This window comes from Fonsecaea pedrosoi, assembly GCF_000835455.1.
Source record: "Fonsecaea pedrosoi CBS 271.37 unplaced genomic scaffold supercont1.4, whole genome shotgun sequence".
Lineage (NCBI taxonomy): Eukaryota > Fungi > Ascomycota > Eurotiomycetes > Chaetothyriales > Herpotrichiellaceae > Fonsecaea > Fonsecaea pedrosoi.
This window is the reverse complement of record NW_013550612.1, coordinates 2,281,176-2,292,176: the sequence shown is the minus strand read 5'-3', so window position 1 is coordinate 2,292,176 and position 11,001 is coordinate 2,281,176. Positions and strand designations below refer to the sequence as shown.

General features: G+C 53.6%; 5 protein-coding genes across 5 annotated transcripts; 3 read left to right on the top strand and 2 right to left on the bottom strand.

The window, feature by feature from the left end:
• Positions 1-47: 47 nt before the first annotated feature.
• On the top strand, positions 48-1,670 carry Z517_06636 (uncharacterized protein; the record flags this gene model as incomplete). Its single annotated transcript, XM_013428375.1, has 1 exon — positions 48-1,670. The coding sequence occupies one exon, from the start codon at positions 48-50 to the stop codon at positions 1,668-1,670; it is 1,623 nt and encodes a 540-aa protein (XP_013283829.1).
• An 887-nt stretch (positions 1,671-2,557) lies between these two features.
• On the top strand, positions 2,558-4,052 carry Z517_06635 (uncharacterized protein; the record flags this gene model as incomplete). The annotated part of the gene is made up of 3 exons (XM_013428374.1): positions 2,558-2,663; positions 2,828-3,265; positions 3,355-4,052. 3 exons carry the CDS (start codon positions 2,558-2,560, stop codon positions 4,050-4,052), a joined length of 1,242 nt encoding a protein of 413 aa, XP_013283828.1.
• A 175-nt stretch (positions 4,053-4,227) lies between these two features.
• On the bottom strand, positions 4,228-6,084 carry Z517_06634 (uncharacterized protein; the record flags this gene model as incomplete). The annotated part of the gene is made up of 1 exon (XM_013428373.1): positions 4,228-6,084. One exon carries the CDS (start codon positions 6,082-6,084, stop codon positions 4,228-4,230), a length of 1,857 nt encoding a protein of 618 aa, XP_013283827.1.
• A 438-nt stretch (positions 6,085-6,522) lies between these two features.
• On the bottom strand, positions 6,523-9,297 carry Z517_06633 (uncharacterized protein; the record flags this gene model as incomplete). The annotated part of the gene is made up of 3 exons (XM_013428372.1): positions 6,523-9,058; positions 9,115-9,227; positions 9,280-9,297. 3 exons carry the CDS (start codon positions 9,295-9,297, stop codon positions 6,523-6,525), a joined length of 2,667 nt encoding a protein of 888 aa, XP_013283826.1.
• A 394-nt stretch (positions 9,298-9,691) lies between these two features.
• Positions 9,692-10,955, top strand: Z517_06632 (uncharacterized protein; the record flags this gene model as incomplete). Its single annotated transcript, XM_013428371.1, has 3 exons — positions 9,692-9,796; positions 9,848-10,010; positions 10,066-10,955. 3 exons carry the CDS (start codon positions 9,692-9,694, stop codon positions 10,953-10,955), a joined length of 1,158 nt encoding a protein of 385 aa, XP_013283825.1.
• Positions 10,956-11,001: the final 46 nt, after the last annotated feature.

The window sequence follows — 11,001 nt, the reverse complement described above, 5'->3', positions numbered from 1 at the left end:
CAAAGTAAAGCCGTTTTCCCCCTCTTAGAACATAAAAAGACGCCAGTATGGCTCAAAACGGCGTGAAAGAATACGACGCGATAATTGTGGGGGGCGGATTCGGCGGGTGCTACCTCCTTCGCAACCTGCGCAAACTCGGCTATAACGTCAAGTTATTCGAAGAGGGAGAAGGCCTCGGCGGCGTGTGGTGGCACAACTCGTACCCCGGTGCCCGCGTCGACACCAGCGCACCGTTTTACGAGTTCTCGGACCCAGAGCTCTGGTCTGACTGGAACTGGGAGGAAGCCTTCCCGGGCCAGAAGGAACTCACCGAGTATTTCAAGTACGTCGACAAGAAGTGGGATCTGAGCAAGGACATCCTGTTCGGCACGCGGGTGACGGGCGCCGAGTGGAACGAGAAGGAGCGGAAATGGCTCGTGCACACCAACAACGACACTCAAGCCGTGACGAGGTTCCTGCTTCTCGCGACGGGGTTTGCTGCCAAGATCTACGTTCCTCCCCTAAAAGGATTGGAAACGTTCCAGGGCATCGCTTGTCACACCGCTCGATGGCCAAAGGGTGGGATTGACTTTAGGGGCAAGCGTGTTGGTGTCATTGGAACCGGCGCCAGCGGTGTCCAAGTGATCCAGGAGATTGGTAGGGTCACCAAGGAGCTCACCGTCTTCCAACGGACGCCAAACTACTCCATGCCCATGGGCCAGCAGAAGCTCAACGTGGAGCTGCAAATGGCCAAGAAGAAGGGGTACGGGGATTTGTTCAAACTCATGAAGCAAACCTATGCTGGATGGGACTATAACCCGGACCCACGGAAGGGATTGGAAGACGACGAGGCTGAGAGGCTGAGGTTTTGGGAGTCTCTCTGGAAGAAAGGAGGGTTCAACCCCTGGCTCGGCAATTACAGCGACCTCATGGGCAACGAGGAGGTCAACACATTGATGTACAACTTCTGGCGTGACAAGGTCCGAGCGAGAATAACCAAGGACGACCCCGAGCTGAAAGAAAACCTGGCCCCCGAGAAGCCACCCCATCCCTTCGGCACCAAGCGTCCATCTCTGGAGCAAGACTACTACGAGGTGTACAATCTGCCACATGTCAACCTGGTGCCCCTGAAGAAGAACCCGATTGAGGAGATCACGCCGACTGGACTGCGCACGGCCGACGGGAAAGAATACGACTTGGACATCCTCGTCCTCGCGACCGGGTTTGACGCTGTGACGGGCAGCTTCACGCGGATAGACATCAAGGGCACCGACGGCCTCTCACTCAAGGACGACTGGGCAAACGGCTCCCGGACATTTTTGGGCATGGCGACGTCCGGCTTCCCCAACATGCTGTTCATGTACGGCCCGCAGAGTCCGACCGCGTTCGCCATCGGGCCCACCATCTCCGAGATCCAGGGCGACTGGATCATCAAGACCCTCGAGGCCATGAAGCAGAACAAGCAGACGCGGATCGACGCGACCCGCGACGCCGAGGACAAATGGGGCAAGACCACCAACGATGACGCCAACTTGACTCTGATCCCCAAGAACGAAACGAGCTGGTACATGGGCGGCAACATCCCGGGAAAGCCACGCGAGTCTCTGAATTATGTTGCCGGGTTGCCCAGCTACCGCAAGGCCATCGATGAATGTATCGAGAATGGATTTGAAGGGTTCGTGTTTAGCTAGATAGAATCCCCTTGGCGAGAACCGAGCAAGATCTGAGATCTGAGTTGCTATGTATCGATGACAAGCGTTTTAACGTCCTCAACAACACGTAGGAAGCCATCTTGTCGCGTAGACCACTCTCTTCTAAACCACACATCACTTGGCCCTTTTCGATGCCATTTGAAGGGGAACACCAGGCGGCTCACCTTGGTTCAATAGCAGGCTAGGTGGTGAAAGATGGCGACAAGGCGACTGTGCATCATAGGTCCAAACCAAGAATGCAGGACAAAGAATGCCCTCGCGACAGCAATTTAGAAAAATTCCCAGTTTCGGTGTCCTGCCAAGGATTCCGCTCGGCTGGGAATCCGATACCGGCCACAGAGATGACCCCTTATCATCACGTGTGAGGGGTCGAACTCTCCATGGTCCCACGCGTCCAGGTTCAATGGACGCACGGTTGACCCGAAACCCGAGGCAGACAAATCAATCAAGTCAATTGCGCCACCATCAGTGTAATCGAGGGGTCGCTGTTGGGTCCCCGGGGGGGATCTTTCTCGGTGGGATTTTCTCGAAACTCGAAGCTCTAGCGACTGCTAGAGGATCTCGGAAATGCACACAACAAGCATTAACTGACTGACTTAACTGAGACTTACTCGTTCGGGGGCACCCGTTCGTTTCGTCTCCCGCATCTCCCATTCCCCTCTCCTCGATTTCTCATCCTCTCATCCACGCACACAACATCGACACCTTCTGCTTTTGCTTTTTTTCTTCTTCCCTTTTTTTTGTATATGATCAGGACTTCCTCTCTATGCATACGACATAGACTGGTACTCCGTTGTTGCGTCGGACACCACAGATTTGCTCATTCAGGCGTCCGAGCTCCTCACATCGTCACCGAGCTGAGCAACATGGCCGCCGCCATCCCGCACCCAGAACTACCCACTCCGGCACACCTCGATCGCGACTCTGCGCTCGGGCGCAAGTTCGGGAAAGAGGTGACGAATTATTTTGGAGGTGAGCAGGACCTCCTCCCACACGCTTGCATATGACGAGTAGAGTTGTCTTATCTCTCGAGCTGGACGGCCCTCTTTGAACCATTTCCCCCCCCCCCCCCCTCTCTCTTCTCTGACCCTAGGGATCCTGACATTTTGTTTCTTTTCTCGTTTCTTTGCCGGTAGGGTCGCCGATCAACCGCGTCTCGTTCCTCCGCGAAGACTACCCCTTCCTCGCCGGCGCGTTTGCGCACCCGTCGGCGCGCTTCCTCGTCTTCAAGACCCTCTCCCCGCTGGTCAAGTCCCCTACCGAGATCCACTTTGCGACCTACGACGAGATCAAGACCATCCTGCCCGAGAACCCGTTCGCGCGGCCCGAAAAGGACATCATCGCCGACTTCGACTCGAGCATAGATATCCCCCAGGTGGTCTTTCTGGGCCTGGATGAGAAGGTCACCGACGGCTACTCGTACAAGAATTTCACGGGTGCGCCGCACTGGGCCGTGGACATCACGCCCAAGAAGACATATGAGAAGGAGGCCAACGAGTTGATTGAGTCGTTTGTGGCAAATGGGCTCAAGTTTAGTGAGGGGATGCGGGCCATGAGTTTCCCGGCCGACATTGGTGAGTTTGTCACAAGTGATAGCCTGGCCTGGCCGAAATACTTCCCCTCCGTGGCCGCATGCTGACCTCTGGGTGTTGAAAAACAAAAGCTGCCCAGTACGCTCAGGGCCGCCACTATCTCGACTGGAACTACCGCAACACCTTCTGCGGCACGTGTGGTCATAGAACCCTCTCCACGCACGCCGGTGCCAAACGAGTCTGTCCCCCCACCGATAAAGCCGAAACCCCCCAGGAGCGCGAACCTTGCACCACCCGGACCACGCTCTCGAACCTGACGTTCCCCCGCACCGATCCCACCGTCATCGTCGCCGTCCTCAGCCACGACAGCAAACGCCTCCTCCTGGGCCGACAAAAGCGCTGGCCACCCCACTGGTTTTCCACACTCGCGGGCTTCATTGAGCCAGCCGAGAGTGTCGAGGACGCCGTCCGTCGCGAAGTCTGGGAGGAGTCCGGAGTCGTGCTGTCGCGCGTCCTCGTGCATTCCACCCAGCCCTGGCCGTACCCGGCGAATTTGATGATTGGTGCTATTGCGCAGGCGGCGTCGCCGGAGGACGAGGCGATTCGCTTGGAGTACGATCCCGAATTGGAAATGGCGAAATGGTTCACATTGGAGGAGGTTCAAGAGGCTCTCCAGAACGGGACAAGCGGGCTCGGCGATCCGCCCCCAGAGGGGTACAAGGAGGGTGGGTTGAGATTACCGCCTCCAACGGCAATTGCGAACCAGTTGATCTCGGCGGTAGTGAAAGGTGGGTTTTTGGAGGGTGTCACGCCGATCACGAAGCTGTAGAGTGAGAAAGGGATTCGTTGGTGCTTGGAGGTGACTGACATGTTGTGCGAGGTCTTGTTATCAGCTCGCGCCCATCCTCGTTTCTGTCAGCCGGATAGACATCTTTTGAGTCCTAGATCCCTGCCAATTCTAGAAACCGGGTTCACGTGACGGTTGAGTAAGAGCTGAAACTCTCTCATCTCTGATCTTTAATGCCCACGACCACAAAATTCCGCGGACTTTGCTTGTAGTCGAAGACAACATCAACCCAGCAGTCCGCTATATCCGGCTGCTCTTTCAGAAAGAGCCAGCGGTCCGTGACGATGATGCTCTCGACGACGCCGGCGCTGAAGGCCATGAGGCTCCAGATGACGGCCAAGTTCTTCTTCGCGTATGAGAAACGTCGCTCGTAGTCGTCAATCACCTCGTCGGTGAGTTTGCCTTTGGTCAGGGCTTCCACCATGGGGCCGTCGACGGGATCGGCCTTCAGCTTCTCCAGCGCGCCGTTCACATAGGCCCGGAAGCTTGTGAAGCAGGCTTTCCGAAGCGAGCCAATGATGAGAGGCGTGCCGGCCTCGTTTCGCCCCGTGATGCTGCCCCCAGCGACCTCCTGCTTGCCCGGGTCGCGACACTGCTTGACCACGCCAAGGTCGAGCAGGATCTTCTGCAGCAGCGTGCGATAAAAGTGCCGTCGGAAGAAGGCCTCGCTGTCTGAGGGACCCCAGTTGTACGGCGCCTGCACGGCCATCATTCGCGCCGTGATGTTCAGCCTTACCCCTCGCCCGCCGTCGGCGTCCCGGAAGTCCTCCAACGTGCGGGACATTGGGAACCCGTGTGGGTCGTATGCCGAGCCCGTGGCCTCCAGGCGCGGGTGGTTCGGGCGCAGTTGTGGGAGCTTGTAGGTTGCCGGCCCAAGTCGCTCGGTGACCAAGTTGTAGCAGCAGCCTATTACGGCGACAGCGCAGACGCTGGGATTGAGAGTCAGAGAACGCAGCGCGTGGTGAGAAAGATTGCCGCAGGAGTGAAGCGAGATGACCATGGCTTTCGGCCTTTCCTTGTTTTTGTCAACGAGTCCATTTGCTGTTTTCGTTGCAGCAGGACCTTCGACATTTTCAGGGTGTCCTTCGCTCAACTTTTGAGGAGCCTCTAACGGGTAAAGGATATTCTCGAGATATCCGTCCTTGACGTCGTGTTCAATATACGTCATTGACCCGCTGTCTGGATCGAGGTCTGTTTTCTCCAGGATCTTTGCCGCCGCGAACATCTCCGGTATGGGTGACGGCTCCACGTTATGCACTTCTGAGGAAGAAGGAGGGGTAGGCATCTCATCCTTCCGTTCCATCTGCCGTTTCCATTCTTTCTTGTTGCGCATAATCTTCTCCTTCTGCGCCAATTTCGCATGGACGTCCATCGACCTGGCACCGGTAATGTTGTGGTGTTTTCTCTCTATGGCCACCACGTGCTGGTTGTATGGTGGAGATGCCAGCGTTCGGCCCAGATAGTTCTGCCCGGAGCCGAAATCAACAACTGAGATGGGTTCTTGGAGCCGTTGTGAGACATCTTCGGAGAGTCTAGCCACATATGCGGCGAAATTCGTCACTTCATGGACCTTCTTGGTGTTCATGCCCACGCAGACCTGTCTTGGCACGTCTGGAACTTCATCCGAGATGGGCGTGAAGTGCCTTCGAAGGCAGTGTTTTCGAATCGTGTGCACATACTCCAGCAGCGTCGTTGGGGGAGAGTGACGTGGATCAGTAGTGGTTGACGACACTTGGGAGTATTCTCCCAGGTCATTTCTGAGAAGCAAGTCAAGAACATCGTCAATCTCCACCTTATCGAACCAGTCGCGCCATTCTAGTGGCAGGACCGTTGTATAAAGGTCCGGTTCTCGCGTCAGGAAATCAAGGATGTGGACGCCGCCACAGAGATTTCGAAAGAGGTCGGAACTCGTTGCGAAGTTCAATGCGGACTGGATGTATTCGTCCTCAGATGTCCACGCCGGATCGAGGGGTAGCCGGAGTCCCGTTCTCCGGTCTGAAAGGGCTCCCATCATTGTTTAGGCCTGATCAACATCTGTACACATCGAGTCTTCTGGGTCGGAAGTTCCTGGAATGTCAGTCCATTTTGTGTCGTGCAACCTTGTCACATACATCCTCGTCGTTCAGTGCAGAAAATTGAGAGTAACTTCAATGCCAAGGCGCTAAGAGCATTTTAACGAGGTGAATTAACACGGGCAAAGGGGGCCTCAGCCTCACAACCAGGAATCATTCAGCGTCTCGGGGCCAGAGTCAAGGTGCCTCGTTTGTGGTCGGTTAATGAAAAGCATCTCTAAAGATGTGCTAGAAACGGGAAACATGCGACTTAGTCGAGAGCTTTGGTTGATATCATGTCTCTTTCGCCCGAGGCTACTGGCTCATTCGAGATTATGTGCATCTATTCATGTCACTTCACTCGTGGGTATCATTGTGTAAACAATAGTCAAAAGGAAGAATCAATCCAAGCCAATCCATTCCGCCTCACCATCCTCAGCGTTGACCGTCTCCCCATTTGGGTGGTGGTTGTGTTGATACAAATTTGTCGACATCAGCTGGTTGCCACCTTTAGGTTGTTGGCACAAGAATTCAATCTCAAAGACATTCCGTTCACTGAGACTGCGGACTGTTTTCCCTCTGCTGTCAACTCCGCGAAGGATTGAGCGAAGCTCGGCTGCGAATTCGCCATGCCTCTCCTTGATGTATCGACCGTGGACACTCAGTATCTCGCCCAGCCAACGAAGTGCAAACTCCAAATGAGGGTGATTCTCCATTTGCTGGGCAATGAGCATCAACAATTTCCCAAGATATACTTTGGGTAGTTCACGGACAAGTAACGGCACCGACCCGAATGGAACTGCCTCGTATGCCTGTCGGAGCAGAGGCTTGTCGTTGAGTCTGAATGCCATGATCAGAGCCTTGAGATACTCGGGTTCCTCCTGGGCAAGGATAGCTCGAACATTCTGCGGAGTAACGTCGATATCGAGATCAAATGGATCAAAATCTTCCATTCCCACATTGTCGAGGCTGTAAATTAAGAGACCTTCGGTGCTCGCCGCGCAGAAACTCCTTCCAGTAGGTGCAAACTCGACATCAGCGACCCTGACCTCTGGACGAATAGTCCTTGCCGTCGCATCTCTTCCACGCTTCGCACCTGGAAGGCTACGGTCGATGCGATCTTCGAGGTCACTCGCCTCGCCTTCTGTGTCCAGCATGTCTTTGGGAAGGCCATTGGACATGATAGCTGCTGAATTCAAAAATTCTTGCGTGCCATCCAAACTCAGGTTGATGGAGATGGTGAATTTCTTGATCAATGTCAGCGTGCTAACCGAGTATAGACAGATGTATTTGCTGTTCCCAGCTGCGAGAAGGCAGCTTCCGTCCGCGGAATATACAATCGAGTTGAATGATTTCGTTCCAGGGGTTGATGCTGCTGTACGCCGGGAAGTCAGTGTCCGACCTCCACTGACGTCTCGACGACCGTCGAAACCTGATTCTTGTATCGAGGTATTTAAATTCCAAAAAGTAAGCTGCCCATCAAGTGTGGAAGCTGCGATTTGTGCAGAGTCAGGCCGAACTGCAATACAAAGAAGGTCCGACATGAGTTGTAAGGTTTCCGACGACTGGGATCGGTCGAACACAGACCATACCCGTATGGTGTGATCCCAGGACCCCGAGACAAGATGGCGCCCATCTGGAGTAAACGCGAGCGTCGATATCGGTCCTTCATGACCTGCTAGCCGATCGAGGAGAGCTCCGGTCTGCACGGACCATATATGAATGTCAAAGGAATCGTGGGACGCGGCGCAGACGACCTCCGCAGAAGGGTCGACGGCTAGACAGGAGAAGGAGAGTCTTTGAGGAGCGGTGAAAGTCCTGAAGTTTCGATATCTCAGCATGTCCCATGCTCGGACGGATCCGTCTAGAGATGAAGTAAAAAGAATGTTGCCTCGCTTCGAGTATGCAGATGCGGTGACAGCAGAGTTATGTTCCGAGAAGGTCGCAATGTGGAAGCCAGAAGAGACATCCCAAACTTTGATTAGCCCGTCGTCAGCACCAGTAATGATGCGACTAGAATCTGGAGAATACGTCAAAGTCGTCATTGTGTCAAGATGAGAAGACTGCTTGAGGATGTTTGACTCGGAAGTATACTCCCATACAAGTAACTGCCCGGTTTTAGAGGAGCCAAAGGCCAGCCATTCCCCCGTGTTGTTGATAGTTACCGTTGAAATGGGTGAAGATGCCATCGACAGGCTATGGATGTTCGAAAAGGACGGAGTCTCATACAAGGAAAAAAGGCCATTGTCGAAGCAGGCAGTCAGCAAATTGGTTGATGGATGGTATGAAGCGCACTTCAGTTTTGCGTTCTGCATGAAATAGTCCCTCTGTACAATTCGCCACCTCTCATCAATCGGCTCTATCGACTCGTCGCTGTCGGCTTGTTGGCTGGCCATATATTCCCAACGGAAAAGCGCTCCGTCTTCGCTTATTGTGAAGATAGATTCCTGATCGGCGGAGAACCAGACGCCCCTGACTTGCTGTCTATGGCCCGAGAGGACCGTTGGCTCGAACCCTTCCTCTGGGTCCAAACTCCATATGCGTGCGGTAAGGTCCTTGGATGCACTGAGGAAGAACCGTGAGTCGCCCGACCAACTCAAATGTCTGACATCGTCAAAGTGGCCTCCGTATTCGCGATGAAGAATGAATGGCGCGAATTCGAGGTCCCCGTCAGCATTTCCGCCGGGCGTGGAAGGTGTCCGCCATGCCTGAATCTTTCTGCCAATCCCCACCACGAAATGACGACCGTCTGGAGCAAACGCCAATGATGTTACCGGCGACTTAAAGGAGAAATGGTATATCGCGACTCTTCTGGAGAAGATAGATAGTATTGCGCGGCCATCCTCGTCAATAGTGAGGAGGAGGTTTCCATCTGGGGAAAGGTCGAGGTGGGTAATGTTCTTTCGGTGGGCGAAGGGGAAGGTGTAACTAGTGTTCCTGCGCGATAATATGTTAGTTTCAAGTTCATGATTATCCCACGGAGGGTTTCTCACTTTGTTAAATTAAACACAGTGATACGATTGCCGACTGGTGAGAGCAGAGAGTTGCCGTCCGGTGTGAAGACAAGGTTGCCTTGACGGTAGACAGTACCCAAGAGGTTTGAAAACTGTGACAGAGTATTAGAGTGATGGCATCAACAACGAGTCTGTCCTACAAACCTTGAATTCCGTCTTCATTGTCTCATGGCTGTGCAGTCCAGGTCGGCGCATGTATGCACAATTCCCAGTCTACCATCTACCAAAATGCGGCTTCGAAAAAAAAGTTATCGGAGAAAATGATTGATTTTCTCCGGAACTAGGACGCTTATGGTTAAGTGCACGCCGTGATCTGGGGCAAGCCTGCTAGTGAAAATTGGCGTTTCAGGGGCGCGACTTGTCCCTACACTTTCTGCGAGGATCAATTAAGGAAACCCCTAACCACGAACCACGTTGTCAATTTGAAAGTGCAGTCCTCCATTCTTCATTCTCTTCATCGTTTCTCCAGTCGGACTCTCGCTACTGGTATTGTTGTCATCGTCTCCTTTGCCGGGTCTTTCTACTTGATTATCTCTCCTCAAAATCTGCGATCAAGATGGCTCCAGCTGCAGCGGAGTCTCCATCGCCCATTGGCATTGCCAATTTGCCTAACCAGCGACACAAGATCGTCGCAAAGAGAGGCGCCGCTTTCACTATCATGGTAGAACCAATGTCTTCCGAGTACGCAGGTCGGTTGCTAACTGTTATTCAGGTCGCCGGCGAGTCAGGCTTAGGCAAAACAACCTTCATCAACACTCTCTTCTCCACCACTATCAAGAACTACCAAGACCACAAGAGGCGCCATGCAAAGCAGGTTGACAAGACAGTGGAGATTGAAATCACAAAAGCTGAACTGGAAGAGAAGTTCTTTAAAGGTACATTTCAGATATAGCGCATCCAGCTATGACACCAGTCTAATCAATTTGCTAGTTCGTCTCACCGTCATTGACACCCCTGGCTTCGGCGACTATGTCAACAATCGCGACTCCTGGATGCCTATCATTGAATTTCTCGATGACCAGCATGAATCCTACATGTTGCAAGAGCAACAACCTCGGCGACAAGACAAGATCGACCTCCGTGTCCATGCCTGCCTCTACTTCATTCGACCTACCGGCCATACCTTGAAACCCCTGGATATTGAGGTCATGAAGCGGCTATGCACACGTGTCAACTTGATTCCGGTTGTCGCAAAGGCTGATACACTCTCTCCTGCTGACCTGGCCCGCTTCAAGCACCGCATTCGAGCTGTCATCGAAGCACAGGGCATCAAAATCTACCAACCCCCTATCGAAGATGATGACGAAGCTGCAGCACAACATGCCCGTGCACTTATGGCAGCCATGCCTTTTGCCGTTATTGGTAGCGAGAAGGATGTCAAGACCACGGATGCGCGCATTGTGAAAGGCCGACAATACGCTTGGGGTGTGGCCGAAGTGGAGAACGAAGAGCACTGCGATTTCAAGAAACTCCGATCGATCCTCATTCGTACCCACATGCTCGACCTCATCCACACCACCGAAGAGAACCACTATGAAGCCTACCGTGCGCAGCAGATGGAGACCCGAAAGTTTGGTGAAGCCAGGCCTAGAAAATTGGACAACCCCAAGTTCAAGGAAGAGGAAGAAGCACTGCGGAAGAGGTTCACCGAGCAGGTCAAGGTGGAGGAACAGAGATTCAGAGCATGGGAGCAGAAGTTGATTGGCGAAAGAGATCGCTTGAACAAGGATCTAGAGGCGACTCACGCTGCAATCAAACAGCTAGAGCAGGAATTGGAACAGATGCAAGGCAGTGCCGTGAGAAGCCATGGTCGTCGCTAGTCGAGTTCCGGACTGGAAATCAACCGAACTTGACTGGGAGGTCGGC